Below are 24158 nucleotides of genomic sequence, written 5' to 3'. Positions count from 1 at the left end.
CCTCTCCAGAGAACATAAGATCAAGACCCTTTCAATTAGAAGTAATAGAACTTTAATATCTACTCCTTCCTGTGTCAGAATGTTCATAGTTTAGAAATATTTTAGAGGAGCTAAAGGAATGTGTATCCCAGATGCTTAGAGGCACCGGCAATTAATGGAGATTATCTCAAATGACTACTTGTAATTTCTATGCAGAATGATTTTCTCTATTATGTTCTTTGCAGTAAACTCTAACATGTAAATAGGTAAAAGCTTTTCTTGGATATTTATGTATAAATTTTTAAGTTTATTTCTCATTGCTGGGAAAATTGATTAACATTATTGGGGTTTATTGTTAGAAGTTTTAGTTTATTTTCATTGCTTGATGGCTATATGCCAATTGTGTTTTCATGTGATGTACAAATACATATGGGCAAGTTTAACTTTAAAAGGATACATTGATAACATCATTTCTTAAAATGGAAAGATAATCCCTGCGATCAAAACACTCAACTTATAAACTTTGGCAATTAAGTGTGTTGGTATGTGGAGATTAACTTTATGCTTTAAAAAGTGAACTTCCTAAGCCATGATTATAGAATTATGCGATAGATTTTTGTGTGTGACTTATAAAACCTTTTCCAGTACTTTGCAGTCAACTCTCTCGTAAATAGACCCTCATTTCATCCTCATTAAAACTTCTCTAATATCACGCTTCTTTAATTCCCTTCCAACACTAAAACAAAATTCCCCAAGTTGTGGCTTATCAATGTCTTATAAACTCGTGGATATTTACATCTCATGGTGTTCTTTTCCTGTGCTGTATGCTCCTCTTGTCTGTAACTTTCTTTATCTCTTGGCTCCTTCTCTTGCTGATTCTTGCTTTTTCTGCGAACACATAATCTTTATTTTGTGTTAGTAAATCTATAATGAAGTTTCTTTAGCTACTGTTTTTTTTTTTTAAACAGGCCCCTCTAGGTTCTTTCTGAGTGATCGTATTGCCCTCTCACTTTAGTCTCTGAATTCTTAGCCTTCTACTCAGAAGTGCATTCAGAGAAGAGGGGCTTGGTTCACAAAGTTGCCTTATCTGAGGCTTGGCTCATGACAAAGACAAGGTACTGCTTTGGAGGACCAAGTTCTAACTTGGATGCTTGGCTTTTTATCTGTCCAGGGCAGAAGGAACCTGGCTGGAGCAATTAGGGGGAGCCTGAGATTGAATGGGCTAAGGATAGGGGAGAGCAAGTGGATGGAGTAAGTTGCCCTGACTTAGATGTCAGCTGAAAAATAATATCAACTAGGTGTTTCGTTACCTAAACGATTTATTCTGGAAAAAGAAAGGGTTGCAACCCAGTGCCTGCAGACATGGCAAGCCATGCGCACTCTCTGTGTGCCAAGATGGAGTATTTATATAAAGGAAAAGGAAGTTAAAGGAAGGTGAAGTTAGAACCATTGAGCTTTATTATAAACAGAGTTCTTCCTGTAGGGTTCTCAAAATTACATAGAGTAGGAGAACTTCCATAAGCCCTCGCTCCTCCCATAGATACTCCCCACGGATTATGTTTTCTTCAAGTTCCAGTTAGTTTTTATCAAAGGTAAGAGAATCTCTTTGACTTCATGAAGTGACAACTACTTGGGCCTTTTCTAGTTATTATTTCTGCTGAGCTAAGTAAGTGGTCCCTTCAGTCTGTATGGCAAGCTGTCCTCCTGATTTCCTGGAACCTTCTCCTCCAAATCCATAAGCCACCTCTCCCCTTTTTGAACTTGTTAATTTGTTGTGTTTGACTTTGATGTAACTTTGGCCACCTGTCTGGCACCTCCATTTATACTTAACCCCTGGAGTCCTGGAATTGGTTCTATGCCACCTTTACATAAGGCTGTCTGCTCCGATAGGCAACAAGAAGGGTCGTTCTGTTCCCATCTGCCCTATGCCCTTTCCTTCTTTCCTGTAACTTTCTAGGAGTTTTAAATAGCAAAGCTTTTATATACAAGCATACCTCATTTTATTGAGCTTCACTTTATTTCACTTCACAAATTTCAATTTTTTTTTCCAAATTGAAGGTTTGTGGCAACTCTGTGTCAAGAAAGTCTATTGGCATCATTTTTCCAGCAGGCTCAGGTGATGATTAGCATTGTTAAATAATAAAGTATTTTTAATTAAGTTGTGTACATTTTATAGACAATACATTTGCACACTAAGTAGACCATAATATAGTGTAAATATAACTTTTATAGGCACTGGGAAACCAAAAAAAATGTGTGATTCACTTTATTGCAATATTCACTTTATAGTGATTCTAGAACCAAACTCACAATATCTCCAAAGTATGCCTGTAAACCATTGCCCATGACATAGTCATAAGCTGGTTCAAGGGGTTTTGTGGATAAAATACAATAGAAGCAATTTCTTCTGAATTCATAGAAAAAGATTAACTTAGTGGAGATAATTTTGTTTTTCTATCATTGGTATTAAAAAAATTTTGTGCCTCTCTATGATATTCTGTGCTTTAATTTAGTCTAAAGTGGTTTCTAACATAACAAAAAAAAATAATGTATTCTCAATTATTCTAAGTTTGCTATGTTCTTCAAAGAATATCTTGACTTTTGAGGGTTCCACCTAAGTATAGGTTAGTCCATCAAGACTAATCTGGATATCTTTTCTTTTAAAAAAAAATTTTTTTTATTGATTTCAGAGAGGAAGGGAGAGGGAGGGAGAGAGAAACATAAATGATGAGAATCATTGATTGGCTGCCTCCTGCATGCCTCCTACTGGGGATCGAGCCTACAACCTGGGCATGTGCCTTGATCGGGAATCGAACCATGACCTCCTGGTTCATAGGTCCACGCTCAACTACTGGGCCATGCCAGCTGAGCTAGATATATTTTCTAATGGCCTCAGTGTGTCCATTTAGATACAGGAAAAGATAACCAATGTTGCTGGTTATAAATATTGTTCTGACAGTTCACTTTTTCAAGGATGCTAGTTTCCTGTCCTAAGAGGTGGTGCTGCCTCTTGGTTCACTTCCATCCAGTTTGGTCTAGATCTTCCCAGGGCTATTCAGCCCTAGACCCCCAGCTCTTCCTTCCCCATGAGTGTCCAATGATCATTGTCCCCGAGATTCTGTCCTATAGACTTCTTCCAAACTCTAGGTTGCCCTTCTTGGAATTCTCACCAGGAACACCCAACACATTTCAGATTTCCCTCCCAGATGAGAAGAGCCCTAAGACTGTGGTAAGTGTGGGAGATCTGAGAGGTGGCACCTTTAGGAATTCTTCATAAAAAAGCCTGGGAGACCTTGTAAATGAGTTGTCAATCTAAGGTATTTAGGTAGACAGGAAGTGTTTGGGTACAAAGTTGAAGGCAAATGACCCGATTCAGAGCCAGGTTGAATGTAGAGCTTTGTGTATTGGTTTTGCAAATGTGTACAATGGAGCTCTTGTTAGGTCTTTGTTGTGCTCACAGGCCTTGGAGGTGGTGGTGGCGGGGGGAGGGGAGGTCTTACCTTCATTCCTTTCATCAGGATGGTTTTACTTTCATTTATTTTGTATGTTGGAGTGCCATGTAAGATTTCACTTAAAGAAACTTGTTGTAGAATGTGTGCTATCAGCTGAACCAGAGCGGGTTTGTGAGGCAGTAAGATTTGCTGCAATGGCATTATGCAGGTTTCTGAGACCCTACACAGTAACATCCAGCTGGCTATGAAGACATTGACTTGCTATGGACTTAGAGTAGCTCTCATATTTATAGAAGCCAAACAAGAAGCTCCCCAAACATAAAATCATCTCTACCGTGATCCATAATAAAATGTTATGATGCAACATATTGTGTTCATTCCTTATTGCTCAGTTGACTATCCTAACAGTATGAAAGCAAACATGGGCCGAACAGATGTGTTGGAACCTTGCTGTCATTTAGTGAGTGTAAATGACACAGCACTTTCTTAAATATTTTCACAAGAATGGACACGTGAATCCACTCTGAATTTTTTTAAGAAGGAAGGAAAAAGAGAAAAGGCTAGTGCAAATTAAGCCTTTTCAATTAATGACCCATTTATAAGCATTTCAAGTAACATATATGCACTAAAGGCAGAAGCAAATAACTTAGCAAAGCAGCATAATTTGGAGGTGTCTAAATTGCATAGGTAACTACTTTGACTATAAGAGTTTTTATTCCCATAAAAAACAATAACAATCATGGGACATTCACTAAACTTAACTCACAAAATTGGATATTCTGGAGATCGCATTTACTGAACAAAATGCAAGAAAATTAGCAATCAGCAACAATAACAAAAAAGCTAACTGCGATCGACAGGCTGATTTAGAAATTGGCTGGATGGCTGCAAGTACTTTATAGTTCCTCAGTTCTTTTGCATAAGTAAACCCAAGGCACACCCCATTCTATAACAGCTGCTGATAGAAATGCAAACAGTCTAACTTTCTGCATACTGAATAGGTGGAACAAGGAAAGAATTCTTGAGAATCAATAGGAAGTATATCTGATTAGACCTTGTCCATTAGGTGAGCGAATCCACAACCCACATGCCCTTGATCAGAAATTGAACCTGCGACCCTTCGGTACATGGGCCAACGTGCTAACTGTTGATCCACATTAGGCAGGACTAATTACTCTTGTCTCTTTCTCTCACTCTCTAGCCTGCTGTAATTTAATGTAGAACATCTCAGAATTTTTCTCTTGTCAACTCATATTCTCATATTTTAAAAAAGGCAGTGATAAAGGAGTCCCTCTGTTCCCCAGTTACTGCAACTCAGGAATATTTATTTCATTATTTTTATTATTTGGACAGTCATCCTCAACAGTTCTTGCTCTCTGTTCCCCAGTTACTGCAACTCAGGAATATTTATTTAATTATTTGGACAGTCATCCTCAACAGTTCTTGCTTCTTCTAATTCATAATTTTTTTTTCATCCTAATATTTTTTTTGGACTGAAAGAGGCCTCATTGCTCCTTCACAAAGTGAAGTGGTTTGCTTCTTGATTAGGTGTGTTTCCTGTACAGGTTGACACCTTTCCAGAATTGCAGTACATGAAAGACTTGAGGTAGCTGAGATGCAAGTGGGAGCCAGGCTGTGTTGGTCAAAGGTCTTCTCATGTATGTCCCGTGTTCTAGGAGGACAAAGCTTGGCAGACTCCATTTCTAGGTCAAAAATGGAAAGGTGTTCTGTGGTTTTCAACGTTGAAATGTCCTAATAGCAAGTCCTTTGAGTGCTACTTGTCCTCACAGTCCCGGATGTGGGAGCAGCACTGTCACTCCCAATAGTTCCACCTTTGAGTCTCAGGCCCGGGAGTTTGGTGGCACTCTGAGGTCGTCACTTGACCTCTTCAGAGCTTGTTAATGCCAGTATTCCCCCTGCCAACCAGTCACTCCTCCTCTTCCACTTTTGGAAAATATTTTTAGTTTATTCTCAGAGATTTTAAGCTATAGAGGAAAAAACACCAGGCTTAAAGCCATATGATCAGTGTTGCAGCCTTAATCCATTGTAATAATAAGAAAGGTATGATACATGTATCTCCATTAGGCATTTTGATGCTCATTTTACATGGGTAGGTGGTGGTATCCTGTTGTTTGGATTTAGGAGACCCTGACCCCAACACCTGTTATCACTGTCTTCTATGTGCTTGCAAAGAACAACCACTGAGTGGGAGTAGACTTTATTGACTTTATACTTCTGTTGAATTCTTACAGACGTCCCTGCCTCATGGTGTCATTAGAAGCACATTTGGCCATGGGTTGGACATTCCATTGCAGGGACATGGTTGTGTCTATAATGGGGGTGCTTCCACCTTATTTGAGGTATTACTCAGCAAAACAAACAGCCACACCTTTTGCTACTGTAGTGCCTGTATTTTGCAAATGGCATGTTCTATAGTGTGCCCTTTTTCCTGTTACCTATGTCTGTAAAACAGGAGGTACTTGTCACAAACTGTAAGTAATATAACACTCATTGTTTTGGTAAGTTTACTTTCCATAAATTCTTATAAACAATCATATTCTGATTGTAGAAGAGGCTTGGGCAGCAAATAACATCTTTTGAGTAAATGAATCAATGGTCTCCATAAATTTTTTTTAAAAGATCCAATATCTCATTTGAGTCATTGACAGTGGTCATCCAGAAGAAATTTTCAAGAATTATTCTAGTTCCTCTTATTTCCTAATGTATAGTTGTTTGTACTGTTTGTTTCTTGGGTTATGTTGGTCACCTACTGAGGTGATGGTAACATTTCAGAAATAGTTGGTCAACTCAGGGTTGCGAATGCTGATTTTTTCTTTATCCTGGTCTGTTCTCTTTAATACTTATGAAGAATTTGCAAAAGTCTGGAGGAAGCTTTTGCAAATGAGGATACATTTGCAAATGTACATTTAACTCAACAGTATTTACAGAGAATTTATTTGTTCTCTGCATAACTTGCTATGTTGGAATATCACCATCTACTAGAACTTAGTCTTTTCACTTTGCTTAAATGGGGAAGTGGAATATTCCTATGTCACAGGCACATTTATACATATTAGGCTAAAAGGTATGCAAACTTAGGTCCTGTCAGTTTTTATCCATGAACATCTCCTTTCTCTGTTAAGGATAGACCTATGATATTACTGCAAAACTCTGTGTGATAGGAATGCCTTTATGAGTCACAGGTTGCAGGTGACGGTCTAACGCAGTTACAATAAAATATTCTGAATTCAACAACTCAAACTCATCTTTCAATAAGGAGACAAAGAAGAGCTGGATTCCAATTGCTGTCTCCTCTTATGGAAAGAACAGCCCCACTATGGGACAACACACATCTTGTGTTTGTAGTGAAAGTAGATGTGTTTCACTTCAGGGTACAGGAATTGCAATGGTAAACACAAGTTGCCTCTACTGATATGCTGGTACGTTATAAAATGCCTCTTTTGTCCTGTCCTACTCTGTATGACTTCTCTCCCCCTTTCTGCTATCTCTATTATATGTGTCCTCCAGAATGCCAGGTATGGGTCAACAATGGTGCCATAGGAAACCAAGAAAAGCCTACTGCTTCTTAACATTAAAGTTAAAAAACACTGATAGACTTTATAGTTCTATGCAGATCATTGGTATGTGAAATGTTTTCTCTAACTGCACCCCTGGATAAGGAGACATTAAAGTGTTTGAAAGAATATATGGCAATATAGTTCTCAAAAATGCTGTTACATGCTGTTATTTGAAAAGTAATAGCTATATTCACATGTGCCTATTTCTACACAGAAATCAGGTGAGGACAATTGAAGTCCATGAACTATTTAAGGACATTGTAATATTTTATAACCATTCTCACAAATTGAAAATATTTTCCAGTAAAAAATTCTTTATAATATACCTCATTTTCTCTTTTCAAAACTTGCTCTTTATTCTCCATTGAGCTTTACATTTTTATTCCCTTTGTATCTTCACATGAATGCCAAAAATGTGGCGTGTGCACGTATCTGCAGGGGAAAACAACATGGTGATGTGAATTTTGATGTTTGCTGTACTATATGTGTGAGGGAAGATTAACATGTTCATAAAAATTGGCTTCTTTGAAAATGCAAAGAAGCAGGTGTAGTCATCAGGAGAACTAAGATTGGGGCATGGCTAAAAGTGTAAGGTCTACAGTAGGGAAGAAATAAGAAAATGAATTATTTTTTTTAAAAAAAAATCTTTTTTAAAAATATGTTTTTATTGACTTTTGAGAGAGAGAGGAAGGGAGAGGGAGGGAGAGAGATAGAAACATTGATGTGAGAAAGAAACATTGACTGGCTATCTCCTGTATGCACCCTGACCGGGGATCGAACCCACCACCTGAGTATGTACCCTGACTGGGAATTGAACTGGCTAGCTTTCTGTGCATAGGATGAAGCCCAACCAACTGAGCAATGCTGGCCAGGGCAAGAAAATGCATTTTCCATAGTGAATATTGGCTCCCTATTGTACTCTGGCACCAAGCACCAGAATAGCCGTTCAATAAATATTTGCAATAAATATTTGTTGACTGAAAGAGCAAGTGAGAGAGCCAGCAATACTTTTACAGAAAACTGAAGGCAGCACCAGAGAAAATAATCTTGATTTGAGAGAAAAATATCAAGCTTAATACCAAACAAAACTATAGGGAAACGAAAACATTCACGAAATTGTTCTGCTTTCTTTCCATTTTGAAACCATAGGAAAGACACAAAACTAGGATTTTTAGGATATGGTACAAGCATCAAGATTTATTTTTTCTTGGATCTTCTATGACCAACAAGAAGCAGATAAAGCTCTCAGTTTATGACTTCTCTCCTTAGGGGAACCCATCAGAAGGAAGGGTTTTGTGATAGAGGGACTTCAGGGGCAGAAGTACAGGTCCTTCATTCCAACATCTCTGTGTCCAAAGCTTTGTCAGAAAGCAATTTATTACCATGGCTGCTGGTACCATATCTTGGTACATTGTAAAACATCTCTTCAGAAAAGTTTTGATTCCTGAATCAAAGCAACTATAATTGAGGCTCTTGGCTCTGAAGGAGGGGAAACAAATAAAATAAAAATCTTGGTGTGTTAGAGAAAATAATATAGGATTGGAATTTAGAAGACATAGGACCTAGCTCAGCCCATTATCTAACCAACTGGTTGACTTTAGACCATTCACTCACCTTCTCTGGACCTCAGTTTCCTATTCTGAAAAGTAGAGGATTCAACTGATGAAAATTCCAGATCCGAAATTGCCCAGAATAACACAGATAAAATTCATTGTTAGATTGGAATGCTAAGGTAGCTTTTGTGATGGATAGGGACCTCATAAACTATTACACCTAAATTGAATTTCTGTCTGATTTTTCCAAAGGTTCAGGTACTGGTTACATTAAGAATGGGTTATATTGCCGAAACCGGTTTGGCTCAGTGGATAGAGGGTCGGCCTGCGGACTGGAAGGTCCCAGGTTCGATTCCGGTCAAGGGCATGTACCTGGGTTGCGGGCACATCCCCAGAGGGAGATGTGCAGGAGGCGGCTGATCGATGTTTCTCTCTCATCGATGTTTCTGACTCTCTATCTCTCTCCCTTCCTCTCTGTGAAAGGTCAATAAAATATATTTTTTTTAAAAAAAGAATGGGTTATAAAATTGCATGCCTTGCTAATATTAACTTGATGAGGCTATTAGTATGGCTAAAGACAAGTTTCAATTATTGAATGCTTAGCATAAACCAAGCAATGTCTAAAACTTTCTGTGGTTTATGTCACTTAATTCTTAAAATAACCTAATGAGCTTAGTAATGCTATCTCTATTTTTACAGTTGAAAGAATGGAGGTTTAGTTTGAAGAACTTGGACCACATTACACAAAGAGTCAGAATTTGAATCCACCCTACTTGCCATCACATTAAGAGAACACCACTCTTACAGTGTAAGTCTTGTACAGACACTAAGTTCCCTTTAAGGATCATAAGCAGATAAAGTAAAATCATGAATGTTTAGTACTGTCTATGGCCTATGGTAGTTGCTCAGTTCAGTTAATATTACCCAATCCCATGGGCAACAGAGGGAAATTTTGGCTTTTAAGAAACGGCTGAGCTATCTGGAGGAGTTTTGAGATTATTCTGCCTTGATAGGATATTTAAAGGTTGGAGTCTATGATTGACTTTAATAGGAAGCTTCATGGAGAATTTGGGCTATGGTGTGTGTGTGTGAAAGCGAGAGCAAGAAATAGATCTTTACCACTCTCTTCTATCTCATTCCCTGAAAAACCAATTAAGTATGTTTTATTTTTTAAATAAGGAAGAAGATCATTGACTTTCTCTCACGAGGCAATTATCACTACATAGTACATGTTGAGGAAGTGGGTGTTCCTTGCTTTCTATTGTTAATCTGATGAGAGTGAGGGTGGAGAGCACTTTGAAAAAATATTTGTGTAAGGAGGAGAGACAGAAGTGAGCTGAATAAGAAAGTCTTTTGCATCTCCCAAATTGGGGCGTTCTCGACTTTTTAGGAGACATTTCCTTGAGGTACTTACATGCTACTTCTTCAAGGTATTTACAGAGTTTAAAGAAATGACCTCAGGTTCATAGATCCTTATTTTTTATCTTATTAAATTTTAGGACTCAGTTCTTTCTAAGGTATTTACAGAGTTTAAAGAAATGACCTCAGGTTCAAGTGTTCTTCACAGATCCTTATTTTTTATGTTATTAAATTTTAGGACTCAGTTCTTTTTTGACAGTTCTAGGAAAGGACTATGGCCTGCATATTGCTCCTTAGAAGCTAGATTGCTATATGATGATGCTAATAGCAGTTAATACTTACACAGGACTTACTATGTGCCAGGTACTTCATATGTATATGCTAATTCAGTCCTCACAACAGCCATCTGAGGTAGGTTTACTGCTGTGCTTCATCTACCTGAAATGTGTTGATGGTACATTCTTGATCTTGTTAGAGGACACGAATCAAAGATTTTCACACAACTGTATCTCCAGTGCCCCCTGATTTAATAGCAACTGCAAGGTATCGTGAGTTGTAAGACTGTGAAATTTAAGATGCACCCCAATTTTAAACAGAAGTTAAAATAAGAAAGTGGATGCACATTAGAATTAATAAACCTTCAATTTTCTCTTTCAACAATATGTTGAATTGAGCCCATGCTAACATGTGGATAGACTGCCCAAGACCCAGTTACTCATCGCCTTATGGTGCCACCTGTGACAGAATGGCACCGACATCCTTCAGAAGGGAGAAGTGTGTGTGGTATTTACCATCTGCCTCTAGGGCTATGATGAGCATTGTTGTACGAATGCAGGTGAAGTGGTTGGCCCATGGACATCTGACCTAGGCTTCTGACCCATTTTTAGCAAGAGCAATGCAATTGGGACGCCTTGATGACTGGCTTCCCAAGCATCCATAGGCTGGCGTACTTACTGGAAATGCTATGCACAAAATAATGTTTGGGTGCCCCAAATGTCAAATTCTGCACTAGGTTTTTACTGTTTTCCTCTCTGTTCTAAAATACTGACATGAATCATAATTTATATTATTGAGTGGAGTTTTTTTTTTATTTCTTCTTTTTTTCTTTCTGGAAAACAGGCCCCAGTAACAATACTTGAGACTTGAGTAACAAAATTAAGAAACAAAAATAATTTTTTTATGTGAAGATGGTTCTGTATGAAAACCTACCTGCAGTCGAACCTTCACATATAGTTATCTTCATTTAGTGGTGATCAGCAGTGGTGAGACAGCCACATGTGGGACTGCAGGTTGGGTTTGGGATTGTCGTTTGCTGTGGATTAGGATTATTTTCTGCTGAAAGATGGAATAGTTCCATTAATTCCAGGCTTTGACTCTCTGGACCACAAGTTCAAATAAGGAGCCTGTCACCATCAATAACCTGCCCAAACCCTGAAAAATCCTTGTTATCACTTTGAAGACTTACGTGCCCCTGACTCCTTCTGCTTCCTTACTCTTTAGACTTCTGGTCTCTGTTAACCCAGATCAGCTTGGTCACTGTAGCCAGTTTAGGACAAATACTACATAACCTCCTAATTTGCTAAGTTTCCCCAACTGGACTCTTTATTTTATTATTTACTTATATATTTGTAATATGTTTTAAAATCAATTTGAGAGAGAGAGAGAGGGAAGGAGAGGGAGATAAACATTGATAAGACAGAAACAATGATGGGCCGCTCGTGCATGCCCTCTATTGAGTATTGAGCCTGAAACCCGGGCAACCCAGGCAAGTGCCTGGACTGAGAATCCAACCAGGCTGTCTCTAGGGCTGTGTGTTTTGGGATGAAGCTCAACCAACTGAGCCACACTGGCCAGGCCTGAACTCTTTATTTTATTGTCTAATCATGGGTTGATGTGTTTTTGCCAGGTCCCTGAGATAAACGGGAGGTGGCTTCTCAACCAAGGAAGCCTTTGTCACTCATCAATCTTTTCCCCATTGTTTATTCATCTTTCCCAATTATTTATTGAGTGTTCTCTGCCAGTACTCCTTTCTCCCAAACTGTTTACTGTACAAGCAGTTCAAGTGTAGAAAGAAACTCTACTGTGGTGGAGATAAATTTTGGGGCACAGACTAATTACAATTGGGGTAATTATAAGTAAAAATTTAAGTTTGTTGGTTCAGTGTAAGTTTAAAGCAACAAATCATTGCTTTTGCTGCTACTTCTTCTTATGTTATATTTCTAGTCTTGAACTGTTTGAACATCTGATCTGTCAATTTGGACTGTTCTAAACCAATTTTTATCAGTGTAGGCCAGAAAAGCCATTTTATAGATGACTTGAACTATTTACAAGCAGTTTGATAAAATTAGAGCAAGTATGACCCAGCTAGAGATGGATTTAATTGGTCAGCACTAGCTTGATTCAGTAAAATATATTCTGAATCAATCAAACCTTCTGTGAGCCAGTCAGAACCTGCTTTTCCGGATCTGAACTTATTAGAGCTAGCTAAAAGCAGTCTGAAGCAATTTGAGCTATCAAAACCAGACCCACTTTGGGACAGCCTGGATGGACCTGGAGAATATTATGCTAAGTGAAATAAGCCAATCCGAGAAAGACAAATATCACATGATTTCACTTATTTGTGGAATCTAATGAGCAAAATGAATTGACCAATAAAATAAGACCTGAAGCATGGAGACATGGAGCAGACTGACATACTTTGATGTGGGAGTGGGTGGACGAGAAGAGATAAACCAAAGAACTTATATACCCATGTGCATAGCCCATGGACATGAGCAATAGGGTGGTGAAGACCTGGGGAGGTGGGTAGAGGCTGGGAGGAGGGAGGTAAAGGGGGTAGGGGGTAAATGGGAGACATCTACAATGCTATCAACAATAAAAAATATATACATTAAAAAAACAACAAAACAGACCCAAATAGCCCTGGCTGATGTGGCTCTGTGGTTAGAGCCTCGGCCTGTGCACCAAAAGGGTTGCTGGTTTGATTCCTGGTAAAGGGCATGTACCTGGGTTGCAGGTTTGATCCTGGCCCTGGTCTGTGTATGTGCAAGAGGCAACCAATAGATGTGAGAGAGACACATCAATGTTTCTCTCTCTCTCTTTTTTCCCCTTCTACTCTCTCTTAAAAAAAATCAATGGAAAAATATTATTGAGTGAGAATTAACCAAAAAATAAAACAAACAAACAAACAAAACCCAAACCCAAATAATTTTGATTGTCTGGTTTTAACCAGGGTGGTTTTAGATCAGTCAGAGATGGTTTTCTAGGTAGAACCTCTTTTACTCAACTCTTTCACTCTGAACTAATATGAACCATTCAAATTCTTTTGAAGAAGTATGAGTTTGTTAGAACAGATTGCCATGTTTCATACAAATCTGAATCGGCTTTTAAACTGGTCATAACTTTTGAAATTAACATATCTATTTAAAATGAATTGAAAATCGTTTGAACCTGCCAAAAAAGAAGTAGTTTGAAAGTGATCCTTGTTGACTCAGCAAACTGTTGTGAGCCAGTCAGTAATCATTTGTGCTTTGCATTTTGAGCCCTGGCCAGTGTTGCTTAGTTGATTGAGCATTATCCTATGTACTGAAAGGTTGCTGGTTCAATTCCAGGTCATGGTTCCTTGAATTCTTTCTTTCTATAGCAATAAAATAAAAACAGTTAAAAGTAGTACTAAATATATGTTTTGAGCTTCCCAGTGGCAATTTCAGAAATTGTTCTAGGACTTCAGAGTCAGTCTGCTCTGTCCATAATGGGGAGAAAGGAATAAACTAACATTTACTAAGTACCCAGGATATGCCAAGCATTGTGCTGGGCACTCCACAAAGAGTATCCCATTCACCCTGGCCAGCATGGCTCAGTGGTTTAGCGTCAACCTATAAACCAGGAGGTCATGGTTCAATTCCCCATCAGGGCACATGCCTGCATCGCAGGTTCGATCCTCCGTAGGGGGCATGCAGGAGGCAGCCGATCAACGATTCTCTCTAATCATTGATGTTTCTATCTCTCCATCTCCCTTCCCCTCTGAAATCAATAAAAATATTTTTAAAAAAGAGTATCCCATTCAATCCTTAGAACAATGTCTTGCGATAGTGCATGTTATCTTCCTTTTCATAGAATGGAAACATGAAATACAAGGCTTAAATCCCCTGAATGTGGGTAGATGGTATGTGAGAAACATGGGGACTCAACCCAGCTGTTTTTTCTGTGTTAATCCTCACCTGAGACAATTTTTTCCATTGGATTTTAGAGAGAGTGGAAGTGAGAGAGAGAGAAACATTGATGTGAGAGAGGCACGCAGATTGGTTGCCTCCCGCATGCACCCCAACCGAATCGAACCACAGACCCTTCAGTCTGCAAGCCAACGCTCTAACAATTTAGCCAAACTGGCTGGGGCTATATCTAGTTGCTTTTAAGCCCAACATGCATTTGTAAAAACGTGAGTGATGGACACAAAGTTTGGGCTAGAATGGACCCTGGGCTTGGAGTTAGGAGACCTGTGTTCTTGGTTGTGCAAATGAATTAACCTTCCTGAGTTCTATTTATCCTTTAGAAAACTGAGCCCAGAGAATGAAAGGTCTGAACATTTATTTTCAGATAAGGCAGATCATTGTCTAAAGATACAATCTGAAGAATGCAAACTGTGATGAATATTGATGTTGGCATTTCTATCCTTTCGGTTATAGTATTTGGTTTGTTAACACTTCCTTTATGATGGCTTGGTTTAGGAACAAACTTATGTATCGCTATCAGCATGAATAGAAAACAAAACCCATGAAGATCATCTGTAGACTTACACGTGTGATTCTTCTCCCATGATGCCATTAACTTTTGATGCAACAGAGATAGTTTCATCTGTCTCTACATTCCACTCAAGTGGGTTTAGAGAATTCTAGAATAGTGATACCATTGGTGACAGCATTTTCTTTTGTACCTTAAATTACATAAAGACATACTTTTAGAAATGACCAACTTTTTTTCAAATTAAATGTAAAGAGGAAACAAGGCAGCCACAGTGTCTTCTTGCATCACTGTCATTGCAGAATTTGGAGTTGCTTTCTGCTTCCTCATTCATTTTGAGGGGGACCCCCCAAATGATTAAACATTAACTGGGTCTACTTTTCAATTCTTAGCTCTTATTTCTGAATAACTTGGAGCCAAGTGAGATGCTGCGATATGATACACTAGAATATTTATTTGTACCCAAGTGATCATCTTTTGGAGAAGAATTCTGTTATATACCATTAATATTGGCAGCCTACACCTGTGAATACAGAAGCCATGGCATGGGAAAGCCATCATCTGTAAAATGTCATTCTTTATAGTGTGCAAACAGAATTATGAATGTTTGTAGAGGCTCTGCCCTTATCGACCGACCAGCGTATCTGAATGTGAAGTTAGTCTGCACTCAGACACTCTGAGGAAGTACATGGAGTGGCTCTTGGGTCTCAGCAATCAGGATTTTTGAGCATAAAGTGAGTCACCAAATTGAGGATGGGGTTGGGGTGACAACCTTCAGAACCGATGAATGTCCTTGCCTGAGTTTTTATTAATTCTATGGATCTGTGGAAGTAATTCTATAGGACATACTGAGAATTGTGGTAAAGTTTCTGGGTATGGGGCTGGGTGAAAAGGAGACAATGAGAAGAAAATCAGCAGCATCTAAGGTAGGAAATCTGGTGTGTGTGTGGATGGGGGAATATGTGTTTGAATGGGCAAGTAGAGTTGTCAGTGGTAATGGGATAGCTGATTATTTTTCTAATTTTCAGAAGGATTTCTTGGAATTAGATTTGGGAGGGTAAAGAGAAGCCTTCCTGGGAGACAGACTACATTTTTAGACAGACTGACATTTTGAATAGTTTGAATCTATTTAGAGGATAATAAAAAATCATGAAAAGTGCTGATTGCAATGGATAAAAAATAAGCATGGTTAGGTCTTGTTGGTAAAAATAATTTTTCTTCTCCAAAGTGGACTTTTGTGTTAGTCAACATCAAAGAGCTGAATAGGTAGCATTTCTTGTTAGAATATCAAGGCAAGAATAGGTCAATGAGCCCTTTGTTGTGAGTTATGGTCTCTGTGCAGTGACTGCTCAGATTTAGAACTCAGTTTCCAAGTAAGCAGTGAGAGTCCAGAAAAGTCTGATTTAATATGTGTCATGTAATAATAATAATAATAATAATAATAATAAAGCTGCAAGCCAGATGTTACCTGCTAATTTAGCATTGTCTTTGAAGAAACTATAATGGCCTGGGAAAATGAATGGGATAAGTGAAATTGCCTAGATGTCCAAGTAAAAGGCGAGAAAAGCCAAGGATCCAGCACTTGGAGACTTTGAAAAAGTAGAGTTGGGGGAGGAATTGGAACCACTTATGCTCTAAGAATTGTTATTATTCCTGTAACATTCTCCTCTCTCTCTCTCTCTCTCTCTCTCTCTCTCTCTCTCTCTCTCTCTCTCATTAATTTTTGTTCAAATGATCTGCATATAAGACTTTAATGACCATTACCTTCTTAATTATCATTCTCACTTGGAATTTTTGTCTTCAGCGTACTATATTCAATTTAAGCTGAACTGTTAGTTATTTACTATTTCAGTAGCAACTCTTCTAGCAAATTACTAGAAGAGGTCTTTAGGGGCAGTGAACAATATCTAATCCTCTCCTCACAGAATTGTTAGGCATATAGGTGTTACATAGACGTACTTGTTGACCTGGATATATTAAAGTATGGAGGAGTCTAATATTTTGTAATGTTTGGTTTTTGCAGGTGAACCAGAGTTCTTCATTATGTCTGATGGAGACTATGATTACCTCATCAAGTTTTTAGCTTTGGGAGACTCTGGAGTAGGGAAGACCAGTGTACTTTACCAGTACACAGATGGCAAATTCAACTCCAAATTTATCACAACAGTGGGCATTGATTTCAGGGAAAAGAGAGTGGTAAGTTCTCTAGCCTCCTATCTAAAAATGTAATCTCTAAAAAATAAAAGTAAAAATGTAATCTCTGAGTCCACATTTGCCTGTCTGTTTAGTTTACTTTGTAGGAATTAGGACGACAAAGGTTGGAATCTAAAATTAAAGGATACAGCCCTGGCCACTGTGGTTCAGTTGGTTGGGCACCATCCCATGCACCAAAAGGTTGGTGGTTTGATTTCCAGCCCAGGCACATGCCCTGTTGCAGGCTAAATCCCCAGTAGGGGGCATTCAGGAGGCAGCCAATTGATGTATTGCTCACATTGATATTTCTGTCTCTCCCTTTCCTTTCCTCTCTCTCTAAAAATTGATTAAAATCTTTAAAAAATTAAATTAAGGCGTACATATGAAAGTGTATTATATTTAATCCTGGCAATGTGATTTAAAAGGCTGTGCTGAGGGACAATTCATATATAACTAAGTAGACAAAGTAAAAGTGAAGCTTCTTTTTAATTTTTCCTTGATACCTTTTTGGCTTCCATCTGAAGTCCACAGTTATTGCTCTGAAGCCTACAAAACATCCTGCCCCTTATGCCCCTATTTTATCTGTTATATTTTCCACCTTTGATGTCATTCTTAATGACTTTTCTCTTAATTAAGGCCTCAGCTATCCCACGTGGACACTAAGTGGCAGAACGCGCTGCTGACAGGAGGGTGTGGTTGGAATAGGAATGGGGATGCTGGTGGTGGGTGTTGATCTGGGAAGTAACAAGGGAAACAGAAGTTCTGCAGAATGATAAGGGAAGAGGCTCTTTTTAAAAAACACACACATTTTTATTGATTTCAGAGAGGAAGGGAGAGGGAAAGAGAGACAGAAATATCAATGATGAGAGAGTATCATCAATTGGCTGCCTCCTACATACCCCTAACTACCTATTATCTATTTGATGAAAGCCATTCTAGTGGGTGTGAAATGGTATCTCATTGTAGGTTTGACTTAAATTTCCCTAATGAATGTTGTTGAGCGATCATCTTTTCATGTGCTTTATTGTCCATTTGTATATTGTCTTTGGAGAAATGTCTAATCAGGTTCCTTGTCTATTTATTTAAATATACTCTTTATTGCCTTTATCTATTTTGAAGTTGGTTATCTTTTTGTTAAATTTTAAGAGTTTTAAATATATTCTAGATAAGTGTTCTCATTAGATATATGATATGCAAATAGTTTTAGCTCTTACATTTAGGACTATAATCCATTTTGAGCTATTTTTTGTGTGTGTGTGCATAGTATGAATAGGGATCCAACTTCATTCTTTCGCATGTGGATAGTCTATTGCCATAGCACAATTTGTTGAAAAGACTATTTTATCTCCCATTGAGTGGTCTTGGCACTCTTATTGAAAATCAGTTGACAATAAATGTAAGGTTTATTTTTGAACTCGCAATTCGATTCTATTTAACTATATGCCTATCCTTATGCCAGTACTTTTCTATCTTGATTACTGTAGCTTTGTAGTAACTTTTGAAATTGGAAAGTATGAGTCCTCATTTTTTCAAGATTGTTTTGAATTCCTTGCAATTCCATATGAATTTTAAGGTCAGTTTGTCACTTTCTACAAAGAATCTAGTTGAGATTTTGATAGGGCTTGCATTGTGTATATGTGTGTGTGCTGTGATATGTGCTTAATACGCTAGTAGATGGTTTATAAATCTGTCTTAGCCTTCACTTCATGCTTGAGAAGAGCCTCGAGGTCAGCCAGAGGAGTGAGCTTAGGGCTTTTTCAGATCTTTCCTGGGCATATGTACAGCCCTAAACACGAGCATGGCCTAATAGATAACAAGGAATATTTTGGAGCTTTTCAAATCTCTGTATAGACATCTCATTTCCTGTTTTGTTTTTTCTTTTTTTTTAAGTCTTTTTGGTTAGATTTTTTGTTAGCCCCAACTGGCATTTTTTGCCTTTGATAACTGTAATGTTAAATACTTGATGCTGATTATTTTCAACAATGCCCAAGGGATAGGGTTATTCTCATAGAGCAAGCTCCGAGGCAGGTAAAATAAAGACCAGGCCTGGGAATGGGGCTTTACACGCAGCTTTCAGTTCTCTGGGGATGAGATTTTAGGGGCAGCTCCAAACCTGTTTTGCCTCCACTGCTGCTATACTGATGGTTTTCACAGCTATCATAGTTATGTATATGTTGGTTTTCAGGACTACTGGGAGCCAGGAAAGGGGAGATGAGAATAGGATAAGTGAAAATAGCGCAAAGCTTATTATTTTTACTGATATTCAGAGTTCTGAAAAAGTTGATTTTGACAGTTTGTACTGATGTTTTCATTGCTTGTATGGAGAAAGAGAGTTTCAGAGGTACTTCCTATAAAATTGTTTTAAGAGTATTTTTAAAGATAGGATGGGAAAAGTCATAGAAAGGTAATATTTCTTGAAATGCAGGACCTGAGGGTTCTTTGAGGAAAGGTGAGCTAATTATTATGTTACAGAAATTATGTATTATTTATATATTTCATAATATATTTATAAAGGTATATTCTATATATATGTTAATGCAAATTATTGTATTATCTAAAGATAATTATTTGGGATAAAATACATTTATAAAGGTATATTCTATATATATGTTAATTCACATTATTGTGTTACCTAAAGATAATTATTTGGGATAAAATGCAAACAAGGTTATATTCCACATGGGATTTTCTTTAGAGGTTTATGCTATAGTTGTACTGAATACGGAAGTAAGAAGAGTTCACTGATCTCAGAAAGTTCTCTCTCTCTCTCTTACTTTGCTGTTGTAGGTGTACAGAGCCAATGGGCCAGATGGAGCCGTTGGCAGAGGCCAGAGAATCCACCTGCAGTTGTGGGACACAGCAGGGCAGGAGAGGTAGGAGGTCCTCCGTTATGCATGTGCTTCCTCCTGGAGGAAAGGGAAAAGCAGCTACACTTCTCACACAGGGACCCGAGCAGGAAGAAGCCAGCTGATCAGGTCACTTGCACCTGGATACGCCATGCTGCCAAATTAGCAGGAAATTGATCAGTCTGAGTTGATAATGGTGGCTTTATCTCATACAAAGTCACAGGAAAAAAATGAATCTTTTTCAAAATGGATCAAACTTACTTATGGTCTCTTTTTTGTCTTCTTCATTTTTAAAAGGCTTATACACCTTTCTCCATTGACCTTGGCTATTTACGCAGCCGCACAAAAGCCACAGAGTTATAAAGGGGAGAAGAAAAGTAGGTTTACAGTTATTCGTATGGGAAAATATACAATAATTAATAAATAATAATACAAGAATACACTTTCGTGTACTCCGATTGTAAACCTACTTTTGCCCACCCCTGTCTGTATTATTATTGAAAACGGAGTGGAAAATCTGGCAGGAATTAATCCATATGGTCAGAAGTTGCTTAACCAGAATCAGTCACATGGAATCTCGATGTAAAATTGCTTTTCATTAGCTAAGATTTCAGATTTTTTCTCTCAGATTCTTTGAAGGCTTTTTAAAAACTTTTTATTATGGAAAAGTTCAAGTATATAATGAACTCATGTATTCATTTCCCAGTTTCAACAGTCATCAAGCTGTGGCCAATCTTATTTTATGTATGCCCCTCATTCCTATTCACTCCCTCTCCCAAATTATTTTTAAGCAAATTCCAAATATCAGATTATTCATTCCTAACTATTTTAGTATGTATCTCTAAAGATGTTTTAAGCAAATTCCAAATATCAGATTATTCATTCCTATTTTGGTATGTATCTCTAAAGATAAGGACTATTTTTGTAAAAATATTGATTAAAAATATTTGAGAAAGCTTAGAAGATTAGATGACAAATTTATACCAATATTTTCTTCCTTGGAGCCTGTGTCTGTCCATTGTAGGCTTTGTATAAGGGCAAAGTAAGAGGTGTGAATATGACTGGTAGAGGGAGAGAGGGGAGACGGCAGGATAAAGCCTTGGAAGAGAGAGTACAAAAAAGGAACAGGGTCTGAGTCATTACTACTCCCACCTTAATGCCTGAGATTGAAATCAAAAGGTCATGAAACACATTGTAATGTCAAGTCAAGCCAACCTTCACCGGACAAGGAAAACATACATAGCAAGCTCCATTGTTTGGGTCTAATTAACTCTCAGTTGGACAATAAATTCTTGGGTGATACTAAAGGATCATGAACTAGTTCTGTCATCCCTGTCCAGCAGGCTGGGTTTTTGAATCACATGGTCTGTTAACACATAAACTTACATAAGTGATAAATAACTGTCTTATACACTTTTGGAATATCAGCACCTAATTTGTTTTAAAAAATTTTTTTCATTGATATAGGTTATTTTTATTTTAAAAGAATGTTCCAAGTATAACTTTTGATAATTGTTGGCATTTTTAAAAGTCTGACTATTTTTCAATTATTCTTGCTCTAGATAGCTATTTATTATATTTTGTAAGATACCTAATATTGATTATACTCATAACTTTATACTATTAAATTGTCATTTATAATCACATTCTTCACTAAATCTAGTATAACTAAGAGCTATAATATTCATGTATAATGTGAAGTTATTATAAACAATGGCACGTTATTAAACATCTAATTTGTTATTGATGAACTATGGTGAGAGGCTGAGGGCACTGGTGGTAGCTTCATGTTTTAGGAGCGGGGCCATGGTTTAGGTGATCAGTCTGCTTTTATGTCCCTAGGTTTCGGAGCTTGACAACAGCATTCTTCAGAGATGCGATGGGGTTTCTTCTGCTTTTTGATCTGACAAATGAACAAAGTTTCCTCAATGTCAGGAACTGGATAAGTAAGTGTTATTGTCTCCCTGCCTCCCACTCCCTACAATAAAATGCCCTCTTATATTCTACTTTTGTTGTAAATTGACTTGGGAGAAATCCTAGTGCTGTTTAAAATGCTATATAAAGGAGCATGGCTATTAGTTTAGGGGAAAAGATAACTAAAATATTCTGCTTTTTCTAATAATACCAACTTTGATGTGTTGAATACTTCCTATGCTCCAGGTATAAGGCCCTGCTTTCCATGCAAATCTTTTAATGAGTCTTTCCCACAGAGGAGACTCATCCCTCTTTTATAGATGAGGATATACAGGCCTAGAGGGGTTAAATCACTAAGTATCTGCTTGCCTATTGTGTGCTATCAAGTCTTGTATCATCCCAGGGTTTAAAACATATATTACACAGATTACATACAAGGCTTAATGGATTAGACCCCTGGCTGCATGTCTCTTCTATGCTTAGAGGCCCCTTCTCTGTTTTGAGGGCCAGGCATTTGCCTGGAGGACTCTAGAACTCCATTGGCAAAAGTGGTCCCAGCACTGTGTGTGTGTGTGTGTGTGTGTGTGTGTGTGTGTGTGTCTGTGTGTCTATATATATCTTCATTTTGGCTTTTTGGAGAGATCCTAATCTAAAATCCTGCTACTGGACCAAATAACAGCTTGCGAATGTACATTTACCTTTATAAGTTTTTTTCTCTCAGATTCTTTGAAGGCTTTTTAAAAACTTTTCATTATGGAAAACTTCAAGTATATAATGAACTCATGTATTCATTTCCCAGTTTCAACAGTCATCAAGCTGTGGCCAATCTTATTTTATGTATGCCCCTCATTCCTATTCACTCCCTCTCCCAAATTATTTTTAAGCAAATTCCAAATATCAGATTATTCATTCCTAACTATTTTAGTATGTATCTCTAAAGATGAGGACTATTTTTGTAAAAATATTGATTAAAAATATTTGAGAAAGCTTAGAAGATTAGATGACAAATTCATACCAGTATTTTCCTCCTTGGAGCCTGTGTCTGTCCATTGTAGGCTTTGTATAAGGGCAAAGTAAGAGGTGTGAATATGACTGGTAGAGGGAGAGAGGGGAGACGGCAGGATAAAGCCTTGGAAGAGAGAGTACAAAAAAGGAACAGGGTCTGAGTCATTACTACTCCCACCTTAATGCCTGAGATTGAAATCAAAAGGTCATGAAACACATTGTAATGTCAAGTCAAGCCAACCTTCACAGGACAGGAAAACATACATAGCAAGCTCCATTGTTTGGGTCTAATTAATTCTTAGTTGGACAATAAATTCTTGGGTGATACTAAAGGATCATGAACTAGTTCTGTCATCCCTGTCCAGCAGGCTGGGTTTTTGAATCACATGGTCTGTTAACACATAAACTTACATAAGTGATAAATAACTGTCTTATACACTTTTGGAATATCAGCACCTAATTTGTTTTAAAAAATTTTTTTCATTGATATAGGTTATTTTTATTTTAAAAGAATGTTCCAAGTATAACTTTTGATAATTGTTGGCATTTTTAAAAGTCTGACTATTTTTCAATTATTCTTGCTCTAGATAGCTATTTATTATATTTTGTAAGATACCTAATATTGATTATACTCATAACTTTATACTATTAAATTGTCATTTATAATCACATTCTTCACTAAATCTAGTATAACTAAGAGCTATAATATTCATGTATAATGTGAAGTTATTATAAACAATGGCACGTTATTAAACATCTAATTTGTTATTGATGAACTATGGTGAGAGGCTGAGGGCGCTGGTGGTAGCTTTATGTTTCAGGAGCGGGGCCATGGTTTAGGTGATCAGTCTGCTTTTATGTCCCTAGGTTTCGGAGCTTGACAACAGCATTCTTCAGAGATGCGATGGGGTTTCTTCTGCTTTTTGATCTGACAAATGAACAAAGTTTCCTCAATGTCAGGAACTGGATAAGTAAGTGTTATTGTCTCCCTGCCTCCCACTCCCTACAATAAAATGCCCTCTTATATTCTACTTTTGTTGTAAATTGACTTGGGAGAAATCCTAGTGCTGTTTAAAATGCTATATAAAGGAGCATGGCTATTAGTTTAGGGGAAAAGATAACTAAAATATTCTGCTTTTTCTAATAATACCAACTTTGATGTGTTGAATACTTCCTATGCTCCAGGTATAAGGCCCTGCTTTCCATGCAAATCTTTTAATGAGTCTTTCCCACAGAGGAGACTCATCCCTCTTTTATAGATGAGGATATACAGGCCTAGAGGGGTTAAATCACTAAGTATCTGCTTGCCTATTGTGTGCTATCAAGTCTTGTATCATCCCAGGGTTTAAAACATATATTACACAGATTACATACAAGGCTTAATGGATTAGACCCCTGGCTGCATGTCTCTTCTATGCTTAGAGGCCCCTTCTCTGTTTTGAGGGCCAGGCATTTGCCTGGAGGACTCTAGAACTCCATTGGCAAAAGTGGTCCCAGCACTGTGTGTGTGTGTGTGTGTGTGTGTGTGTGTGTGTGTGT

At 37.7% G+C, this 24158-nt stretch overlaps 1 protein-coding gene across 7 annotated transcripts in view; it reads left to right on the top strand.

The window, feature by feature from the left end:
- Nucleotides 1-24158, top strand: part of RAB27A (RAB27A, member RAS oncogene family) — a 70211-nt gene that overhangs the window by 25277 nt on the left and 20776 nt on the right. For 4 of the 7 annotated variants that reach the window (XM_014530064.1, XM_014530063.1, XM_014530067.1 and 1 more), the window contains 3 exons: nucleotides 16685-16857; nucleotides 19642-19727; nucleotides 21543-21646. In XM_014530064.1, the coding sequence (XP_014385550.1) occupies nucleotides 16705-16857; nucleotides 19642-19727; nucleotides 21543-21646 (343 nt within the window). In that variant the 5' untranslated portion in view covers nucleotides 16685-16704. Of the gene's footprint in view, nucleotides 1-3189; nucleotides 3209-15330; nucleotides 15396-15569; nucleotides 15588-16684; nucleotides 16858-19641; nucleotides 19728-21542; nucleotides 21647-24158 lie in introns of those variants that run through there. The other 3 variants (XM_014530068.1, XM_014530065.1, XM_014530066.1) reach the window with 3 other exon arrangements.

This window comes from Myotis brandtii, unplaced genomic scaffold (assembly GCF_000412655.1).
Source record: "Myotis brandtii unplaced genomic scaffold, ASM41265v1 scaffold709, whole genome shotgun sequence".
NCBI lineage: Eukaryota > Metazoa > Chordata > Mammalia > Chiroptera > Vespertilionidae > Myotis > Myotis brandtii.
Note: the sequence above shows the minus strand (reverse complement) of the source record. Positions and strands in the feature narration are given on the sequence as shown.